The sequence below is a fragment of the Callithrix jacchus genome, chromosome 1 (genome assembly GCF_049354715.1).
Source record: "Callithrix jacchus isolate 240 chromosome 1, calJac240_pri, whole genome shotgun sequence".
NCBI classification, from domain to species: Eukaryota; Metazoa; Chordata; class Mammalia; order Primates; family Cebidae; genus Callithrix; species Callithrix jacchus.
In genome coordinates this window covers 80,905,601-80,927,869 of record NC_133502.1, presented here as the reverse complement: position 1 = coordinate 80,927,869, position 22,269 = coordinate 80,905,601, and the positions used below count along the sequence as shown (strand labels likewise).

General features: G+C 37.2%; 2 protein-coding genes across 5 annotated transcripts in view; one reads left to right on the top strand and one right to left on the bottom strand.

Moving 5' to 3' along the window:
* CENPP (centromere protein P) overlaps window positions 1–22,269 on the top strand; it is a 287,077-nt gene that overhangs the window by 70,782 nt on the left and 194,026 nt on the right. The gene's annotated exons all lie outside the window — the stretch shown is intronic.
* OGN (osteoglycin) lies at window positions 971–20,661 on the bottom strand. The gene is made up of 6 exons (XM_002742718.7): window positions 20,405–20,661; window positions 18,268–18,361; window positions 8,854–9,012; window positions 5,342–5,544; window positions 1,898–1,993; window positions 971–1,483 (listed from the first exon to the last, which is right to left on the bottom strand). The coding sequence occupies exons 1-6, from the start codon at window positions 20,576–20,578 to the stop codon at window positions 1,313–1,315; spliced, it is 897 nt and encodes a 298-aa protein (XP_002742764.2). The 5' UTR covers window positions 20,579–20,661; the 3' UTR covers window positions 971–1,312.

The following is a 22,269-nucleotide window of genomic DNA, read 5'->3' as shown; positions in this document are numbered from 1 at the left end:
TAAAAATGGGAATAAGTATGTATTCTGGGAATAGTGCACAGAGACAACTTGATTTCAATACATACTTCATGATGGAAATAACGTTTTTACTTTTATTTATTTAGTCCAGACTTACGTTTCTAAAACACTGATAATTTTGTTTAACTTCAATGCAAAGTGTAGACTAAGACTTTTAGTGAGGTACAAGCAAGAGGAAAGTTATTTTGGAAACTTTACTCTGGCAGCACTGAGTCATCAAAAACTATTATTCTTAGATTGAAGATTAGATTCTTGCAGTTAGCCATATCAGTTTATCATAAATAATCAGAAAGTGTTACTTAGAAGCTTTATTGTGAATATTCAGTTTGTTACAGTGAACATGGATGTGTATGGGTGGGAAAGTAGTGTGCACTAGCACCACAGAATATTCTGTTTTCATCTTATGTTTGAACTAATTTATTGATGAGATTCTCATTTCTAAATAAAAGGAAAATGTTTTGCAGTTATCTCATATTTGAAAGCCTTTACCATAGAGAACTTAATGGTTATGATGGACTTTTCATGTTTTCTATTTTTTTGGCTATAGCCACTATAAGCACACTGGTTTTGGCCTGCTTGACTTTAAAAGCTTTTTCTGGGTAGTCTTAGAATGTTAATCTTTAGATAAATAAAAATATTTTACTGAAGACATTAACTGTGTGAACAGAAAGTGAAATAACTTGAACATTTCTGTATTAGCTCTTTATCAGAGAATAACATTTATTTTATTTGGAAAGTTTGCCTACATATGAGACTATGCCCTATTTCTCAGACTAAGTGAAAATTTAATAAAATAGCTGCCTTGATAGGAAAACAAAGTTCTAACTTTATAAGGAATAATGTATGAATCATAAAAGAAGAATGGGTGATCATGGGAAACATTTAACTTTTCAAGGTTTTTGGAACATGTACCTTAAATGCTTTTGGGATCCAGTAAAGACCAGGAAAGACAAAGAGTTGAAAATTTATTGGATTTATACTCTTACATACATCATTAGTAACAGAATTAATGCATCTCAAATTTGGGCACTTATATAAAAACATGTTTTTTAAATGGTAGTCTGGTATAAACTAGGATTTTATAATGCTGTTTAAATATTTTCACATTACTTTGTTTTGACTATAGATATTCAATCTTACTTTTTACTTACTATGTGAGATTTTGAACATCCTTGCTTAAAATATCAAATTCCTTCAAAGTTAATATTAAACCAATACTTAGGTTCCTTTACACATTGTTGAGACAGACTATAAGTGTAGATGTACTTTAGTTTATATGTTGTACTGACAGAGGTTAAGAGTATGACCCTATAGGTAATCTTTTTAAGCAAATAAAACTGTTTGGATGCTTTCCCAGGATGACTGGATTGCCCTCCAGGCGTATCTCTTCAATGCGGTCCCGGATGTAACTGGTGTCATTAGCTTTGCAGAATGTGTCATCTGTAATTGAAGCTATGTTGTTAAACTGAAAAAAAAAAAAGAGGAAAAAATTGTTCAGAAATCTGAAATCACCCTTTCATATGCTATGTAATGGGAGAAGGAAACATAAACTAGAGGTCCGAGTGCCCCCTCACTTCACATCCTTGTGTCAGATTAGTTAGGAAATACCAAATATACACCTGGAGACAAATGCAATCAAGAACAGACTTCACACCTACTGTGCTGGTCCACTTGTTATGATCTGGACGGAATCTGGACTTTGGGACAGAAAAGTTCATCGGCCTAGCATTAATACTTTTGATGGGCAGGCATTTAAGCTATCATACTACTATAGTGATCTAACCAAAATGTGTATGTAAGTAAGTGAGATTCCCAGTCAGACATAAGATTTTGACCCAGAGGTAATTAGAGTCAGATATTGTGAAAGGAAACATCATACCTGAAGATGAATTACACGTAGACTTTCTGGCAAATTAAGAGGTACGGATTCCAGGGCATTGTGGTCCAAGTAGAGGAAGGTGAGGTTATTCAGTTTCTGTAAGGAAAATTTCATGTGAGTGCTATTGAGGTTCCATGCATTCTTTCACAGGATTCAAACATTATATATGTGCATATGAGTATGTGTCTGTATACCGACTTGCATATTGACATAAGTACATCAATAGTATCAATTATTCATATGGTAGTTTCTTCTTTGTTTTTTTTCTGGCTTCACAGTTTGGTCCTTTATGACAGCTAGTGGAATTCTGCTATATATCCCGCATTTCTGTCCATTCATCTATCTGATCTTTGAGTATCCTTGCTTAAAATATCAAATTTCTTCAAAGTTAATATTAAACCAATACTTAGGTTTCTTACACATTGTTGATACAGACTATAAGTGTATGTGTACTTTAGTTTATATGTTGTACTGATAGAGGTTAAGAGTATGACCCTATAGGTAATCTTTTTAAGCAAATAAAACTGTTTCTTCTAATGCCAGATTCTGGGGCCCTTTGAGTTTGTCTTGATAGGAGCTAATGAGATGAGTCTCTACATGGGACTGAATTTTGACCCTGGTACTGCCATAACCTCTCCTGTACCTCTGGAGCTTCCCATCTTAGCTCCACCAATTTCTAGCTAAGTGGTTACTCCTTAGAAATGTGTGTTTTCCAAAGCAGTTTATTAAACAGTTAGCTTGGTGTGTTTTTTTCCTAAGGGCTTCATGTTAGATTACTCTTCAGGATCAGTAACCCATTATTGTGTATAATTGTAGTTTCCCCTGCTAGCAAAATTAGCACAGGATGTGTATTGAAGACTAAGTACAATTTATCAGTTCTTTTCTATGCTGTTATTTTAATACTTTCTTCCACCATATGGGCATCAAGCTCTGGTCTTCCCAGTGAGTCTCATTTACATGGGTTAAAATAACCTAATTCTACTAGTGACTGTAGAGGCCTAAGACATTAAATAAAACTATAGGGCAGCTGAGTATTATTTTCTTTTCTTTTTTTTTTAGAGGCAGAGTCTCACTCTGTTGCCTAGGGTGGAGTACAGTGGAACAATCTCGGCTCACTGCAACCTCTGCCTCCCAGGTTCAAGCAATTCCCCTGCCTCAGCCTCCCGAGTAGCTGGGACTACAGGGGCACATCGCCACGCCTGGCTAATTTTTTGTATTTTCTTAGAGACAGGGTTTCACCATGTTGCTCAGGCTGGTCTCAAACTCCTGAGTTCAGGCAATTTGCCCGCTTTGGCCTCCCAAAGTGCTAGGATTACATGTATCAGTCACCGTGCCCGGCTGAGTTTATTATTTTCATACCAACTTGTCATAAATCCCTTCTATAATGTTTGTGTAAACCCCAAAATATGCAAACATTGTTTTTGTGAAACGTTGATCAGCTTTTTTTTTTCACTGGACTGAGTCTTTCTCTATCGCCCAGGCAGGAGTGCAGTGGTGCGATCTCAGCTCACTGCAACTTCTGGCTCCTGGGTTCTAGTGATTCTTGTGCCTCAGCCTCCCAAGTAGCTGGGATTACAGGCACCCACCACCATGCATGGCTAGTTTTTGTATTTTTAGTAGAGATGGGGTTTCACCATGTTGGCCAGGCTGGTCTCAAACTCCTAACCTCAAGTAATCTGCCCGCCTCAGCTTCCCAAAGTGTTGGGATTACAGGTGTGAGCCACTGAACCTGGACTGATTAGCTCTTATAGGTCTTTAACATGTCAATTATTCAAAGACTGAGCAATTCAAATTAATTTTTTCAAATTACAACTTTAAAAAAGCCGACATGGTGGCTCATGCTTGCAATCCCAGCACTTTGGGAGGCTAAGGTGGGCGGTTTACCTAAGGTCAGGAGTTTGAGACCAGCCTGGCCAACATGGTGAGACACTGTGTCTACTAAAAATACAAAAATTAGCCGGGCATGGTGGCATGTGCCTGTAGCCTCAGCTACTTGGGAGGCTGAGGAAAAAGAATCGCTCAAACCTGGGAGGCAGAGGTTGCAGTGAGCCAAGATCACACTACTGCACTCCAGCCTGGGCAAAAGAGTGAGACTCCATCTCAAAAAAAAAAAAAAAAGTGTGTCTGCTTTTAAAAAGTCCTCTAAGAGTCCCTTAACTTCTGAGTTCCTTACAAGAAACATCAGATGAACTCTGATGTAACTTTAAAATGTCCCTTGTAGGTGAAAAAAGATACCTTAATTGTAAAGAAAAATAAAAGGAAAAAATGGACTATTTCTTTACTTTCTAACAGACTGTTTATTTTTGGACAGATTCTACCTTTGTATGATTATCATAAACTTTATGATAATGAATATTTGCTAAGCTTTAGGTCCTATCTGAAGTCACCTTTAGAAGCAAGAAACCTTGCCTTTTGAATGAGGTTATGTCTGTTACCAGCAGTGGCATGATCATCTCCTCATTTTATCTGGGGAATGGTTACATCAGAGCTTTGGAAGTCCTGGGCTAAAGTGATTACTTTTGTAGAGCATGCATTTTGAGGCAAATAGTTTACCTAAATGGAAGTAGATTACCTTCCCTTTTTCCTACACAGTATTTGCTTGAATTGTTAAATTGAGAAATATATTTCTTACTTCATATAAAATTTTATTTTACATGCTATCATGAAATTCAAAGGAAAATCTCCCTATAGAATTTCACAGTCTAAAAGTTTTAAATATTAAAAGTCAAATTCAGTATTTACTTTTTGGACCTTTATTTTTGTCTGGTATTTATAATTTGCTAACATTGCAAGGAAAAAGTAACACAGGAAAGGTCCCATTTTGAGCTTTCGTAGACTATAAGTGCCACGAAGGGGTCAACCATGTTTGTCTAAATAAATATTTGCTGTAGGAACAAGTAGAAAAATGAGAAACAATATAGTCCCATGAAATAAGATAAAGGTTATGTATTTTAACTGAGATATAGGTATAAGCTAGGCCGAATGAGCCTTATAGGATGGTTACTTATTATGTAAATAATGTCTTCATTTATTAAATAGAAATAGTTTGCAAGTGTACCCAATTCTAGACCCAAATTTCTCTTTATTTTTTTCTGTTTTTGAGATGGAATTTCGCTCTTCTTGACCAGGCTGGAGTGCAATGGGGCGATGTTGGCTCACTACAACCTCCACTTCCTGGTTTCAAGCAATTCCCCTGCCTTAGCCTCTGAGTAACTGGGATTGCAGGCATGTGCCACCATGCCCAGCTAATTTTCTATTTCTGGTAGAGATGGGGTTTCTCCTGTTTGTCAGGCTGGTCTTGAACTTCCTACCTCAGGTGATCCGCCTGCCTTGGCCTCCCAAAGTGCCGGGATTACAGGCGTGAGCCACCGCATCTGGCCAGTTTCTCTTTTATCTATCATATTATCACTCGTACTAAGCTTAGTTTTACTATAAAATACTTACTTTGAATGCATTTGCTTTGATTCCTCTGCTCTTGATTTTGTTGTATTTTGCATTAAATAAAGTGAGCTTGGGAGGAAGAACTGGAAGTTTTAGTAGTTGATTTTCAGCAAGTGAAAGTTCTTCTAACAGAGAAAGTTTTGAGAAAGTACCATCTTCTATATCTTCTATCAAATTTCCCGTAAAATCAAGTCTTCTTAAGTTAGCTTGAGGGAAAAATATACAAAAAATAACTAAATAAGTAAAATTCTTATTGTATGGACTGAAGAAAAGCATTTTTTTTTAACAGATCACTCAAGTCTTTCATTGTTAGTGCTGGGTAGAGTATCTGCAATTCATAGCCCAGTAAAGTTTTGTCAAATAATCACTGAGCACCTCTTCATGCCTGAAACTCCTGCCCTTTCTGACTGGAGTCCTAGAATCTCAGGTTTGAAAGTGATCTTAAGGCTGGGCACAGTGGCTCATGCCTGTAATCCCAGCACTTTGGGAAGCCAAAGCAGGAGGATCACCTGAGGTCAGTTGTTCAAGACCAGCCTGGCCAACATGGTGAAACCCCATCTCTACTAAAAATACAAACATTAGCCGGGTGTGGTGGCGTGTGCCTGAGATCCCAGCTGCTTGGGAAGCTGAGGCAGGGAATGGCTTGAACCCAGAAGATGGAGGTTGCAGTGAGCCAAGATCGCGCCACTGTACTCCGGCCTGGGTGGCAGAGCAAGACTCCGTTTCAAAAAAAAGAAAAAGAAAGAAAGTGATCTTAAAGTTAATCAAGTCTTTTAATCTTTCTCTGTTCAAATTCCTCAGGATGGCCAGGCAGTTAGAAAGAAATTATTGTTTCAAATCATGGAAAGTAAGCATTACATTTTATTGGAATCATGTAATATTTTTAGATATTTTGCTGGCATGTTGCCTTGTAAATCTGAGTATGTTATCTTAATATCTCTATGCCTTATTACTTAACAACGACAAAGACAAAGATGTTCCCTGATTTGCTAAAGTGACACAGATTGAGAGAGAGAGAAATTCAGGTGTGTGTGTGTGTGTGTGTGTGTGTGTATACTGTGTGTGCATCACTCATATCTGGGATAATTAGGAAATACAATTGCTTCTTATTCACAGGAGTTATGTTCTAGAAAATTACCACAAGGGCTGAATTTGTGAATATTAAACCATTATTCCTAGGAGAAATATAGGGTTACGTCCCTGTGAGCCTCTGGACACACATTTCCATCAACTAATTAGTACATAACTTTATGTGTTTTTGCTTAAAGATAACTTGCTTAATATGTATTGTTGAATCATTAATATTACCCTATAACTCATACCTGAACAGACCTTATCTAACATATTTTCTCTGTAGGCATGTCACACCCTTTTTGTACTTAGGGATGTTAGACATCACTTCAGCATCATGTGTTGGGTCAGATGTGGTGGCTTATGCCTGTAATTTCAGCACTTTGAGAGGCCAAGGTGGGCAGATCACTTAAGGTCAGGAGGTCAAGACCAGCCTGGCCAACACAGCGCAATCCTGTCTATACTAAAATTACGGAAAAAAAAAAATTGCCGGTGTGGTGGTGCATGCCTGTAGTCCCAGCTACTTGGGAGGTTGAGGTATGAGAATCCCTTGAACCCAGGAGACAGAGGCTGCTGTGAGCCTAGATTGTGCCTCTGCACTCCAGACTGGTGACAAAACAAGACCTTGTCTCAAAAACAAACAAAAACCAAAATCAATAAACAGCAAAAGTATAAACAAAAAGCAAAAAATGTGAAAAACATGTCATTAAATAGGCTGTGAACCGGGCATTTATTTACAGTATGAGAACTGGAACCATAAGACAGTGTTACTGTGTTCAACATGGATTGGGAATGTGCATGTCAAGTAACTCAAATTTTTTTACCACTTTGAGCATGTCTGAGAATGACCATGAAAGTATCATGTGTATTAATTTTGGAGTTATAAATAAATTTTAGCATGTGGGTTAATTCACAAATATGGAATCCACAAATAACAAGGATCAGCTATACTTAAATCCACATTTGGATCTATCAGTGGCAGCATGGATCTGGTTATGGTTACTCTCATAAATGTGTAGTGGGGCCAGTATGCATTTCTTGGTGTGATTTTCTTCAGAACTCTTGACAGTATTAGGAGTCTAGAAAAGTGACAAGAAATTAATGATCTAGAACTGGGATTTGATACTGCATAAATGGAGGATTCTGGTATGCTTATGGCAACACTCCAGTTGAGTTAAGGTTTGCTAGAGGTTCAAGATTGATAATGACCTGATAAAGAATTAAATACCACTGTTCTCAACACTATTTCCATATTAGAATCATCCAAGGAGTTTGTTTGTTTTTAATGATGTTGCCTGGGCCCTAATCCACATCTGAATTACAACCCTTAGAAAGTAGGACCTGGTTTCAGTATTTAAAAAATACTTCCCTGCCTGGCACGGTGGCTCACACTTATAATCCCAGCAATTTGGGAGGCCAAGGCGGGCAGATCACAAGGTCAGGAGTTCAAGACCAGCCAACATGGTGAAACCCCGTCTCTACTAAAAATACAAATATTAGCCAGGCATGGTGGCAGGCACCTGTAATCCCAACTACTTGGGAGGCTGAGGCAAGAGAATGGCTTGAACCCAGGAGGCAGAGGTGGCAGTGAGCCAAGATCATGCCATTGCACTCCAGCCTGGGTGACAGTACAAGACTCTGTCTTGGAAAAAGAAAGAAAGAAAAAAAAAAAGCTTCCCAAAATGATATTTTAATATCCAGCCAGGTTTAAGAGCCATTAGTTAAAGTAAGAAAAAGCTGTGTGTGTGTGTGTGTGTGTGTGTGTGTGTGTGTGTGTGTGTGTGTGTTTTGTGAGACAGAGTCTTGCTCTGTCGCCAGGCTGGAGTGCAGTGGCACAATCTTGGGTCACTGCACCCTCTACCTCCTGGGTTCAAGCGATTCTTTTGCCTCAGCCTCCCAAGTAGCTGGGACCACAGGCACATATCACCACACCTGGCTAATTTTTGTATTTTTAGTAGAGACGGGGTTTCACCATGTTGGCCAGGATGGTCTAGATCTCTTGACCTCGTGATTGACCCACCTTGGCCTCCCAAAGTGCTGGGATTACAGGTGTGAGCCACTGCGCCCCACCAGTTTCTGTGTTTTTATAGTGCAGGTAGATAATAAAACATTGTGGTTGGAAAAGCATCCCAGTTATATTGGTGTTACTCAGTGTCTAAAGCAAGAGATCCTGAAGTATTGGAATGGACAAGATATAGTTGCTGTATGTTAGATGGGCTGTCAACATAGACACTGAAGTCACCAGTAAAGAAAGATCACAGGATCTGTCTGAATGGAAAGATGATTCACCAACAAATGAATGGACTTTTGTGAAACGTGTTAGATACTTATGTACTCCAAGTGACAAACCTATATGTGACAGGCAGCAACTATATAGAAACGTGTTTATATGAGTTAAATACTAATATGAGTTAATACTAATATCATATTTCAGCTTAACTTACGTATGTCTGCAAAATCTTTGGCAGTCAGCTTTTTAATTTTGTTGAATCGTGCGTAAAGGTAGGCTGATTCCTTTGGCAAGGGCGGTACAGCATCAATGTCAACTTCTTCACAGTATACAGAGCCACTTAAACAAACACACAGCAGACACGTGGGCATTTCTAAATTGGAAAATAAAATCATAAAAAGATAAACAATAGTTTGAAAATATTTGGCCTCTAGTAGTAAAATTATTGCTGTTATGAATGCTATTACTAATTTGAAGAGATGTTTTACAGAATCATAAGAAATCATACTCATATTAAATTTGATGTGTGAGAAACATATTTCAGATTGGTGAGAGTAGCTAGACTTTAGTAACCACTAGTTAAATAAACCAACCATTAACTTGAAAATTAGAGTAATTTTAGGTACTGTTTGGATCCCATAGCACCCCAACTCATCCATTGCATTTACTTGTCATGCCTCTTGGAACATTCCTTAGTCTTTGTTTTTTCCACCATAGAAACCATTGTCGAAGTAACCACTGAGCTAAAGTCGGCCCAGTCTTTGTTTTTTATACCTTTTCCTGTTTTTGAAGAGTGTAGGGCTTTTTTTTTTTCACTTTAGTTTATTTTTCAGGGCATTCATTTTGCAGAATGTCTTTCAGTTGGCAGAGATTTCTCATTTTTGGCAGGAGTACCATGGATCCTCAGTGCTGTGTATCCAAAAGCACGTGATATCTGTTTATGCTATTCCTAATAATATCTTTGGTCACTTGGTTCAAGTAGTATTCATCATGTTTCTCACTGAGTAAAGGTAATCTTTTTTACTTCATAACTAATAAGTAATTCTGGAGAAGTACTTTGAGAATCTAAATGTCTGATGTGACATTGTACTTTCACATACTAGTTTTAAGATCCATTGCCGGGCGCGGTGGCTCAAGCCTGTAATCCCAGCACTTTGGGAGGCCGAGGCGGGTGGATCACAAGGTCAAGAGATCAAGACCATCCTGGTCAACATGGTGAAACCCCGTCTCTACTAAAAAAAAATACAAAAAAATTAGCTGGGCATGGTGGTGCGTGCCTGTAATCCCAGCTACTCGGGAGGCTGAGGCAGGAGAATGGCCTGAACCCAGTAGGCAGAGGTTGCGGTGAGCCGAGATCACGCCATTGCACTCCAGCCTGGGTAACAAGAGCGAAACTCCATCTCAAAAAAAAAAAAATCCATTGATGATTCTTACCTGAATCGTTTGTGACTAACCAAATAGTGATTTTCTAATTCATTATTCCTTCTACATTTGTTAGTTGGTATTCTCTTCTTATTTTTTATGTCAATATGTACTTATTTTATATATTTTAATTTATTATTTAGTTGCTTATTTATTTTTGAGATAGAGTCTTGCTTTGTTGCCCAGGCTAGAGTTTAGTGGTGTGATCTTGGCTCACTGCAACCTCCACCTCCCTGGTTCAGGTGATTCTCCTGCCTCAGCCTTCCTAGTAGCTGGGATTACTGGCACATGCCACCATACCTGGCTAATTTTTTTTTTTTTTTAGTACAGACAGGGTTTCACCATGTTGGCCAGGCTGCCCTCGAACACCACCTCAAGTGATTTGCCTGCCTCAGTCTTCCAGAGTGCTGAGATTACAGACATGAGCCACTGCACCTGACCTATTTTGATATATTTTAAATATATCAAATAAACATGTCAATTTTTATTTTTTGAATTTTTTTTGTTGTTGTTGTTTGTTTTGGGATAGAATCTCGCTCTGTTGCTCAGGCTAGAGTGCAGTGGTGCAATCTTGGCTCACTTCAGTCTCTGCCTCCTAGGTTCAAGCAATTCTCCTGCTTCAGACTCCCAAGTAGCTGGGATTATAGGCATGTGCACCACACCCAGCTAATTTTTTTGCATTTTTAGTAGAGACTGGGTTTCACCGTGTTGGCCAGGCTGGTTTTGAACTCCTGACCTCAGGTGATCTGCCTACTTTGGCCTCCCAAAGTGCTAGGATTACAGGCATGAGCCACCATGCCCAGCCTATTTTTTGAAATTTTCATTGATATTTTTATATCAATATGAACTGTGTCTTGTGAATTATAACCCATGTTTAACAATCAAATTGTCACAAATTAGCCAGTGAGTGCCCTTTCAAGCTTTTTTTCCTGCTACAGCTTTTTGTGGTTAGTTGACATGCAATTAATTGCACATATTTAAATAATACAATTTATAAAGATTTTTACATAGGTATGCCCCCATGAAACCTTCACTACAATTGAATTAATTAACATACCTATCACTCCAAAAAGTTTCCTCCTGCCCTTTGGTAATCTCTCCCTTTCACTCTTGTCCTCAAGCAATGACTGACCTGCTTTTGGTAATATACATCAGTTTGCATTTAGGAGAATTTTATATTAAAAGAATTGTGTAGTATCTACTCTATTTTCTGGCTTCTTTCGCTCAGTATTACTATTTTGAGTTTCAATCTGTATCAGTAGTTCATTTTTCTTTATTACTCAGTAGTATTTCATTGTCTCATTGTATACAATTTACATGGTCATTTTGTATGGACATTAGGTTATTTCCAGGTTTCACTATTTCAAAGAAACTTATGTATAAGTTTCTGTGGACTTAATGCTTTCATTTCTCTTGGGTGAATACCTAAGGAATGGAATGGCTGGGTCTTATTATAAATGTATGTTTTATCTTTTGAAGAAAGTATCAAACAGTTTCCAAAGGACTGTGCCATTTCACAGTCCTAACAACAGCATATGAGAGTTCCAGCTGTTCCACATCCTTGCCAACATTTGGAATGGTCAGTCTGTTTAATTGTAGTGATTGAAATGTAGAGCATGTTACAGTATCTCATTGTGTTTTAATTTACATTCTCTGATAACTAATGATGTAGCATCTTTTTATGTGTTTGTTTGCCATTCATATATTTTCTTTGATGACTTGTCTTTTTTTTTCTCTTATCAATGTCTTTTGGAATTGAAACATTTTAAGTTTTAATGAAGAACAGTTGATTCCTTTATAATTCATGGTTTCTGTGTTGTATTTAAGAAATGTTTACTGGCTGGGCGCGGTGGCTCAAGCCTGTAATCCCAGCACTTTGGGAGGCCGAGGCGGGTGGATCACGAGGTCAACAGATCGAGACCATCTTCGTCAACTTGGTGAAACCCCGTCTCTACTAAAATTACAAAAAATTAGCTGGGCACGGTGGTGCGTGCCTGTAATCCCAGCTGCTCGGGAGGCTGAGGCAGGAGAATTGCCTGAACCCAGGAGGCGGAGATTGCGGTGAGCCGAGATTGCGCCATTGCACTCCAGCCTGGGTAACGAGCGAAACTCCGTCTCAAAAAAAAAAAAAAAAAGAAAGAAATGTTTACTAACCACTAAGATTTGACACTTTGCTTTCTTCTAGAAAGTTGTATACTTTAAGCTCTTTACCTTTAGGTATGGGGTATACTTTGGGCTAATTTTTTGTATGGTACCAGGAAGGGTTAAGATTTTTTTTGAAAAATTTTTACAGTTACCTGGTTCTTTCAGCACCATTTTTGAGAACGACTATCCTTTTCCATAGAATAGTGTTGTCACATTGTCAAGAACTAGTTGTTTACTTCATGTTAGCCTGTTTCTGGATGCTGTTTTGTTCTGTTGATCTACTCTAATATTTTTATGCCAATACTGCAGTGTCTTGATTCCTGTGCCTTTATAATAGTCTTCCTATTATAAATCCTACAACTTTGTTGTTCTTCGATGTTGTTTTTTCTAGGTCCTTTACATTTTTATATATATTTTAGAATCAGCTTGTTAATTAAATAAAAAAAACCTATTAGGATTTCGATTGGGATTGTGTTGGGGAAAACTGACATCTTAATGATATTGAGTCTTCCAGACCTTGAACATAATACGTTTCTCCTTATATGCTTATATGTAGATCTTCTTTAATTTCTCTTAGCAGCAGATTTTAGTGTATAAGTCTTACAGACTTTTTTTTTTTTTGCGACAGGATCTCACTTTGTCACCCAGGGTGGAGTACAGTGGCATGATCATGGTTCACTGCAACCTTGACCTCCCTGGCTCAAGCAATCCTCCTGCCTCAACCTCCCAAGTAGCTGGGACTACAGATTTGTGCCACCACGCCTGGCTCTTTGTTAGCTAAATTTTTTGTAGAGACATGGTATTACTATGTTGTCCAAGCTAGTCTCAAACTCTTGAAGTCAAGCAATCCTCTCACCTCAGCCTTCCCATATACATCTTTTGTATCTATTTCTTTCATATATTTTGATGGATTTAAACACATTTTGTCGGGAGGCTAGGTGCAGTGGCTCATGTACGTAATCCTGGCACTTTTGGAGGCTAAGGAAGGTGGGTCATTTGAGTATAGGAGTTTAAGACCAGCCTGCCCAACATGGTGAAACCTCATCTCTACAAAAAAAATACAAAAATTAGTGAGGTGTGGTGGCACATACCTATAATCCCAACTACTTAGGAGGCAGAGGCAGGAGGATTGCTGGTGCCCAGGAGGTCAAGACTGCAGTAAGCTGTGACCATACCACTGTACTCCAGCCTGGGTAACAGAGCAAGATCGTATCTCTCTCTGTCTCTCTCTCTCTCTCTCACACACACACACACGCACACACACTAAATAAAAATTTAAAAAATTAATGTCCCCATTATTCTTTGAGAACTTCCTTCTTTTTTCTTTTTCTTTTTTTTTTTTTTTTTTTTTTGAGACAGAGTCTCCCTTTGTCACCCAGGCTGGAGTGCAGTGACATGATGTCAGCTCACTGCAACCTCCGTCCCCGAGGTCCAAGCAATTCTCCTGCCTCAGCCTCCCAAGTAGCTGGGATTACAGGTGCCTGCCACTGTGTCCAGCTAATTTTTATATTTTTAGTAGAGACAGGGTTTCACCATGTTGGCCAGGCTGGTCTTAAACTCCTGACCTTGTGATCTACCCGCCTTGGCCTCCCAAAGTTCTGGGATTACAGGTGTGAGCCACTGCACCCGTCCAGAGAACTTCCTTATTTTCTAACATTGCAAGATGTCCCAAACAAACCTTGCATTTTTCCTGCTCCAACCCTGAAATCAGCTATCACTTAAGGAAGTATTGGGGTTTTTTGTGTTTGTTCATTTGTTTGATTTTGAGACAGAGTCTCACTCTTTTGCTCAGGCTGGAATGCAGTGGCGCAATCTCGTCCCACTGCTACTCTGCCTCCTGAGTTCAAGCAATTCTCCTGACTCAGCCTCCTGAGTAGCTGGGATTACAGACATGTGCCACCACGACAGGCTAATTTTGTGTGTGTGTTTTTAGCAGAGATGGGCTTTTGCCATGTTGGCCAGGCTTGTCTGAAACTCCTGACCTCAGGTGATCCACCCACCTTGGCCTCCCAAAGTGCTGAGATTACAGGCATGAGCAACCACACTCGGCCAGCATTGGTTTCTTTTAGTGGAGAATGGTATTAGAAACCAAGATGTAGCTGCTAGGGTGATCATTGCCATTGAGATTATGTTGTTTCCGGGCCCTTTCAGCAGAGAGAGCTAGGAAATAAATGTGTGTGTATATTTCTTTCTCTGTAGACAATACACATACATGCAATATATATATGGATATAAACATATATAATATACATGCATATATATATCCTATACTCATATGTATACATAAGAACACACAGAGATAAACAGAGATAAGCATGTCTATATTTCTGTATCTCTTTATATGTACAAACCGTGAGTTAATACTGGTATACTCTATTCCAAACCAACTCCACAGTGTTCTTTCTAGCCTTCCACATTTCCAGATTTGTAATGTTTCTCTTACAGTGTGGAACCTGGCTCTCATTATTTACAGTATATTTACTTAGTTCTGGCACACACATTAAATAGTTCCAGTATTGCTAAGTCATAACACTGTGCATAACAAACCTACTCACTGGAATTTAATATTTGTTTGCAGTTCTTTTTTGCCCTTAGCCCGAAGGTATGTTGCCAAAATACTATGTTTAACGGTTACTTAAATTAGATTTTATTCTTACATTAGGGTGTTATTAATTTGAAATACAATTAAGTTTATGTTTTTATGTTTGTATTCCAATTTGGGTTCTTTTTACTTTGTTCTTGTTGATTTCATTTATATATGTATTATTGGTTTTTTGACTACGAAACAGCATTGTTCTAAAAATTAAATGTACATTAAAAAGTGTATACTCAGAGAACTGCCATCCCCTTTCCCACAATTTCTTTTTATCCTGTATTTATTTTCATAGAAATAAGCAGATACATATATATTTTCTTATGTCCCTTTCTTTCTTACATGAAAGACAGCATATTATAGATACTCTTTTGCACTTTGCTTTTTTTCACATAGTATATCCTGGAAATCACTCCATTTTAGTTCTTAGAGATCTTCCTCATTCATTTTTACACCTGCATAGTGTTCTGTTCTGTTGGATCTACCCTTGTTTATTCAACTACTCTTCAGTGTTTGAGCAGTTAAATTATTTCTGATATTTTGCAATTGCAAGCAATGCTTTAGTGATTTTGCATTTGTATTTATTTTGGAGTATATCATAAAGATAAATTTCTCAAAGTTGGCTGGGTGTGGTGGCTCATGCCTGTAATCCCAGCACTTTGAGAAGCCAAGGCAGGGTGATCACTTGAGGTCAGGAGTTCAAGACCAGCCTGACCAACATGGTGAAACTCATCTCTACTAAAAAAACAGAAATTAGCCTGGCCTAGTGGTGCACACCTATAATTCCAGCTACTCAGGAGGCTGAGGCAGGAGAATCGCTTGAACCCAGATGGCAGAGGTTGCAGTGAGCTGAGATTGCATTGCTGCACACCAGGCTCAGCAACAGAGCTAGAGACTCTGTCTCCAAAAAAAAAAAAAAAAATTCTCAAATTTGATTCTTATGTCAAAAAGTAAATGCATTTTTGATTTTGCTGGGTATTGCCAAATTCCTGTCTAAAAGCATTGTGCTGATTTGCCCTTCCTGCTGCAGTGTATGACTGTCTTACCCCATAGCCTTGTTCATGGAAAATATTAATGTGTTGTCATACTTCAAGTTTTTTCAGTCATATAGGTTAGAAATGGTACCTCAATATATTTTTAATTTGTATGTCTCTGTATGAGATTGAACATTTATTTGAGTCAAATCATTTAAAACATCTTGTGAATTGTCATTTTTCTAATGGACTTTTGTTTAATCTCTTTTCCTTGATTTTTAAAAGTTCTTTATAAATTAGAGATACTAGCTCTTTATCTAGTTATTTATTTGTAGTATATGTTGCAAATATTCATCCCAGTTTTTTTTTGAGACGGAGTTTTGCTCTTGTTACCCAGGCTGGAATGCAATGGCATGATCTCGGCTCAAAGCAACCTCCGCCTCCTGGGTTCAGACAATTCTCCTGCCTCAGCCTCCTGAGTAGCTGGGATTACAGGCACGCGCCACCAGGCCCAACTAATTTTTTTCTGTATTTTTAGTAGCGATGGGGTTTCACCATGTTGACCAGGATGTTCTCGATCTCTTGACCTTGTTATCCACCCGCCTCGGCCTCCCAAAGTGCTGGAATTACAGGCATGAGCCACCGTGCTCGGCCCCTTCCCTGTTTTTAGTTGTGTAAGACTTTGTCACATGAATTTGTGGGGTCAAATTTATTCTTTTCTATTATTGCCTCTGGATTTTGAGGCACCCTGTACCCAGATTCTTTTCTAGTACTTGTATGGTTTTGTTTTATACATACAGATAGCTAATCTAAAATAATATAGGAGCTTATTTTTGTGTGTAAATGGCCATTTCTCCCAGCACCACTTTTTAAAAACCCCATCCTGCTTCAGTGATTTGAGTTGGTACCTTTATTATGTACTAAATTTTCATGTGTATTTTTGTCTGTTTTTGGACTTTCTATTCTATTTCATTGATCTTTTTGTCTATTCATATACTAGTATCGTACTTTTTAAAGTATAGAGTTTTTATAATATATTTTAATGTGTAGTGCATCTGATTCCTATATATATTTGTCATTGTTCATTGTTTCCCTTGCTATTTGTTACATGTTGTGTCATATGAATTCTAGAATACATTTCTCCAGCTTTATAAAAAAAAATTATTGGTGATTTTAGTTGGATTGTTTAAAATTAGAAATTTAGAAAGAACTGACATCTTTATGATTTTGAGTCATTCTATCCAAGAACAAGGGATGTCTTTAAATTTATTCAAATTTAATTTTACTTTCGTACTTCTCATTTTTTAAGCATTATTTTATGGTTCATTTTCATTTTATTGTAGCAATGTAGAAATCAGTTAGGCGTGGTGGCTCACACCTGTAATCTCAGCACTTTGGGAGGCTGAGCTGGGTGGATCACGAGGTCAAGAATTCAAGACCAGCCTGACCAATATGGTGAAATCCCATCTCTACTAAAAATACAAAATTAGCTGGGCATGGTGGTACACGCCTGTAATCCCAGCTACTCGGGAGGTTAAGGCAGAAGAATCACTTGAACCCGGAAGGTGGAGGTTGCAGTGAGCTGAGATTGCGCCACTGCACACCAGACAGAGTGAGACTCCATCTCAAAAAAAAAAAAAAGAAAGAAAGAAATGTGTGTTGGCCAGGTGTGGTGGCTCACACCTGTAATCACAGCACTTTGGGAGGCTGAGATGGGTGGATCATGAGGTCAGGAGTGCTAGACCATTCTGGCCAACTTGGGGAAACCGTGTGTCTACTAAAAATACAAAAGATTAGCCGGGCTTGGTAGTACATGCCTATAATCCCAGCTACTCAGGAGGCTGAGACAGGAGAATCGTTTTAACTCAGGAGGCGGAGGTTGCAGTGAGCTGAGATCATCCCTTTGCACTCCACTCTGGGTAACATAGTGAGACTGTTCCCCCCACCCCAAAAATAAAAATAATTAATATGTGGGTCTTTTTCATGTTTTCATGTAAAATAATGTTCTGTGATAGAGCAAGAGTGAACCAAGTACAGAGGTATTATTAAGCAGGACTTGTAATTTGTTATTTCATGACAAGTTTTCTAAAATTGAAATGTACATGATAGCTATTTATGTATATATCTGTTTCTGTTCTGTGAGTTTCTTAAAGGCAATAATTATATTTACCACATTCTGAGGCTCTACATTATATTTGGCAAATTATCAGTGTTTAAGTATTTCTTGAATTGATTTTATATGGACAGTAACCACAGTTTATGGAGGCTAGGCTTGCCCAAGCTTTGGTTATTCTCAAATGTTCTTGTTTCACATTTCTCACTCATGATGTGCGATGGCAAATGGTGTGCACTCCTAGTATACCCATCTGATTTTATCATTGGAAATAAAACTCCACTGTTTGTATTTACTATATTTTTGATTACCACAAGGAGTAAAGTCCATTATAGCTATTGTTAAAATATTCTTTTTGAAAAATATTTAGGTAATACTTACCATCATTTTCTTTCTTGGGAGGTAATGGTGTTATTGTCTCATCATTTTGTAATTGAAGACTTTTCTCATTGGGTATTCTCACAGTTTCTTTTTCCTATTGGAAAAATAAAAGTTTGTTACCTGCGTTAAGTCTATGTTTGACTGTAAAACTGAGGGATCACAGACACCACCTTCTCATTGTTACAATTAGTGGCATTTTATTTGTGCTTCATTAGGCTTTCATACCTATTTCCATTTTATTATTTATTAAATTACAATATAAATGTTTTTTAGCTTGACTTTATTTTAGACTATGAGCTCCTTGAGTAAAAGAATTGGGTGTTTTTATTTTATATCTTCAGTGGCTGAACTCAGTGCTTAATAAATATTGAATATGTTGAAATTCCAAATGAGAGCTAGGTGAGAATTCCCTCAATTGGAATGAAAGCTTTTGTGAGGTGAAACTATTCCTCAGAGGTCTTATCTGAACTGAGTTTCTCATTCAGATTCTGCCATTTTGAACAAGGCTAGATCTCCAGCCATGTCACAAGTGTAAACTCCTGATTAAGGTCTTTTGGTCTCTTCTTGTGGTTAACCTTTACTTAGCTATTCCTCCATTAAGCCCTGGCTCTTGGAACCCTTTTATTCCAGCCTACCTACCCTGCTTAGGCCACTAGTATAAGCCATTAATTCTGGGGAAATTGGAGTCAATATAATTTAATCTCTCTTTTTCTTGTTCTTGGTGGGTACATTTTCTGCCATTAGATTACAGTGTATTATGTAGTATCCTACTCTTTATGTCCTTTGTAAGCATGTTTCATTTTAGTCTCGGTCATGACTCACGACTCTGCCCTTCACCTTCATTCTCCCATCTGTGTGGTGGTTGAACTTCCTCCCTTTACTCTGTGTTTGCACATCAAGTCCTGTTGAATTCTACTCTACTCCACAAGTATCTTAGTCCCTGCATTTATGTTAAGATAAACTTCTAAAGCCCTGTAAAGAGAAGAAGCAGAGAGAAAAATCATCTCTAAACTCTTTAGGAACCAGGGAATCTTGAAAGTGTTTTTAATAGATTCAAGTCATCCAAGTGAACCACTAGCTTATGTTATGATGGGCCTTTTTTTATCTTTATTTGAAGCTATAATTAGTAATACCTATCCTTTGTGTTTTATTGATGGGCAAAAATAATGCTATCATATTAAAAGCATTACTTGAAAGAAACTGTGGTGTTAACATTTGCTCATTGTTTATCCCTGCAAAAAAGAAAAGAGAAAGTAGTAATTGTAACTGGTCAATCTTATAATCATTATCATCCAATTTAAAGTGGAGAAGAACTTCTGAAACAATATTGCTGAATTTCTCATTTTCCTCTGTGTGTGTGTGTGTGTGTGTGTGTGTGTGTGTGTCATACACAGTGGGCAACAGATACCGATGTGCTGTATTAAATTTTTCCTTACCCAGCATTCATTTCTGTGTGCCAAGAAAAACTACAATTAATTACTTTGCCCATAAAGGTAGGGAATGAATGATGTGGTATAATGTAATCCCCAGAGTGTTAACTCAATGACAGTTACAGTTTCTTGGTACAAATTGATAGAGGATCTAAACTGTTAAAATTGATTTAAAAATAAAGCCCTATACTGAGTAGGTTTTCGGTTTTGGGGACTGTATGTAGATGGCATATATAAAATAATGTGAGATGCTATTTATATGAAAATAACCAGTACTCTTCTATTTATATTCTTAAATTTTTTTCTGTAATAATAACCTTAAGCTGATAATTCATATTTATTTCTCCAAATATACATTTCCACTAATTTATTTTTGAGGCAGAACAACATTGCAAATATAGGGCATTGTGTAATATTACTTAATATATAAATTGCAACTAGTCAGGGATCATCTTAAAGTCTAGTTTTCCTTAAGTTTTATTTTTTCATTACTATAGATACTGTTTGGATACGACAGGTACTGTTTATTAGTTTGGAAAGCATGGATACTCTAAAAATATAATCTTAGGGACAATTATGAATTTGTTTGAATCATTTAAAGTGACTTTCCCTTCCCCTTACCTTATCAGACACATTCAGAAAAAACAAAAACATGCATTTAAATGGGCAGTATTTTAGTAACTAAATTTAGAGTAGAAATAAAGTACCTTGATATTTTTTCCATCCAGGTATTTATCCTCATAATCTTGGCTATATATGGATTCTTCAAAATTATCTGTTCCATAATCATAGATAATGCGTGAGTCCTGCTGAGTTGGTGGTGCTGGCTTTATCAGAGGCACAAACAGTAACAGGAGAAGTGTAGACTGCAGAGTCTTCATTTTAGCAAAAATCAAGGTGACTGGAAGTTAATAAACTAGTGGCCTGCTGACTGTGGGACAAAACTCTCTTTTTCCCTGGAAATAAAAATTCAGACCATCGAAGCAATATTTAAAAGCTTAGAGGATGTTTTGGCAGGGTGTGCGCAGTAAGGGCCAGAGAACAGTGTTTAACCCTTAGTGATCTTTAATTAGATGCTAGCAGTTTTTATGTATCAGTGAGCGTTATGAAAAATAGTTTCAGAAAATAGTTTTATTTCTTCTCTATCAGAAATTCAAGAAAGATTGATGATTTAAGTTTCTTAATAATTAAGTGCCTGGGACAGACATACAAATATTTAATTGAAATATTCTTAGGATACCTGTAGTATAAATAGTTAAAATGAAGTCCCAAGATCCTGTCTCATGTGAGTTAAAAATATCATATTTCAACTTAGCTACTTTATAAGAACTCTTGATTTGTACTGGTATGAACAGAAACAAGTTCCAAGAAAAGTTTTAAAACTTAAATCTTAAATTTAACATTATGAAAAGTAGTCATTAACACTTACCTTTAGGTGGTACAGAATATAGGAAAAGCCATATGTTTTTAATTTTCGTAGTTTTGTAATTTTAATAAGTGATCACAGTTTTTAGTTAATAATATTGTATTTTTAATTTAAACTATGAAAATTGAAAGAATAGTATTGCAGGCTGGAGGAAATACCAGACTTTAATCAAGGAACTCTGAGGAATGTAATAGAAAGGGTTCCTTTAGACTCATCAATGGATTTTATCTGGTGGGTACACATTTCAGACTTTTTCTTAAGTAACTTCAAGCAGAATCACTCACAGTTGCTGATGCTGCATTATAGATGCCAGTTTGTCAAAAATCCAGAGGTTGAAAATGAAGAATAAAATGGATTTGTGACTTTTGCAGCACCCTATTCTTGCCTGCGTGGATGTTAAAATTATGCAATGATATACATAAGTACTTGTTAAAAATTAATTGTTTGAGGTAACTGAAACAAACCGGAGATGGTCTTTACATTTATTAAGACTATTAGATGAGTCACACTTTAACAAACGATATTTAAAATAATATGTGAAAAGTAAGCCTACCGTTTTAGCTGTTTTGAAGTTTTTTGTGGTTTTCCTCAATAGATGTTCTTGTCTGTGCATTAGCCCCAAGTGGGAGGGTGAATGAGAAAAGCTATGGCTTGATTTCAAACTGCTGAATAAAATTTCAGGGCCCAGCAGCTTAAGGGCAGTTTCCATGTGGTAGAGATCTTTGCCAGCATTTTTTCTCTAGGGTGAAATGCAGTGTGTTGTACTGGAGAACTGTACTTAAGATATTTGTTATAACTGCCACACTCACTCTGCTTCGACTAATTGACTGTAAACTTGTGTCATTTTATTATTGTGTAATAAATACTCATGTTTTGATGAAATGAGTTTATGAAAATGATATAGTTATAAAGTCATGCTTTTCATTTTGGTGATTTCCCAGATTAAACATCTGCTTTTTGAATGAAATAGAACACCAAATAAAAACATAGTCCATGTTGTTAATTTTGTGAGAATTAAAAATACTGCCCTAGGACCATAATTAATATATAGCCAAGAAAATTCAAGTGTAAAAATTAGTTTTAGCACAAATTATTTTATAGTTTTGTCATTTGGGTTTTTTTCTCCCCATTATTTGAGTTACATAT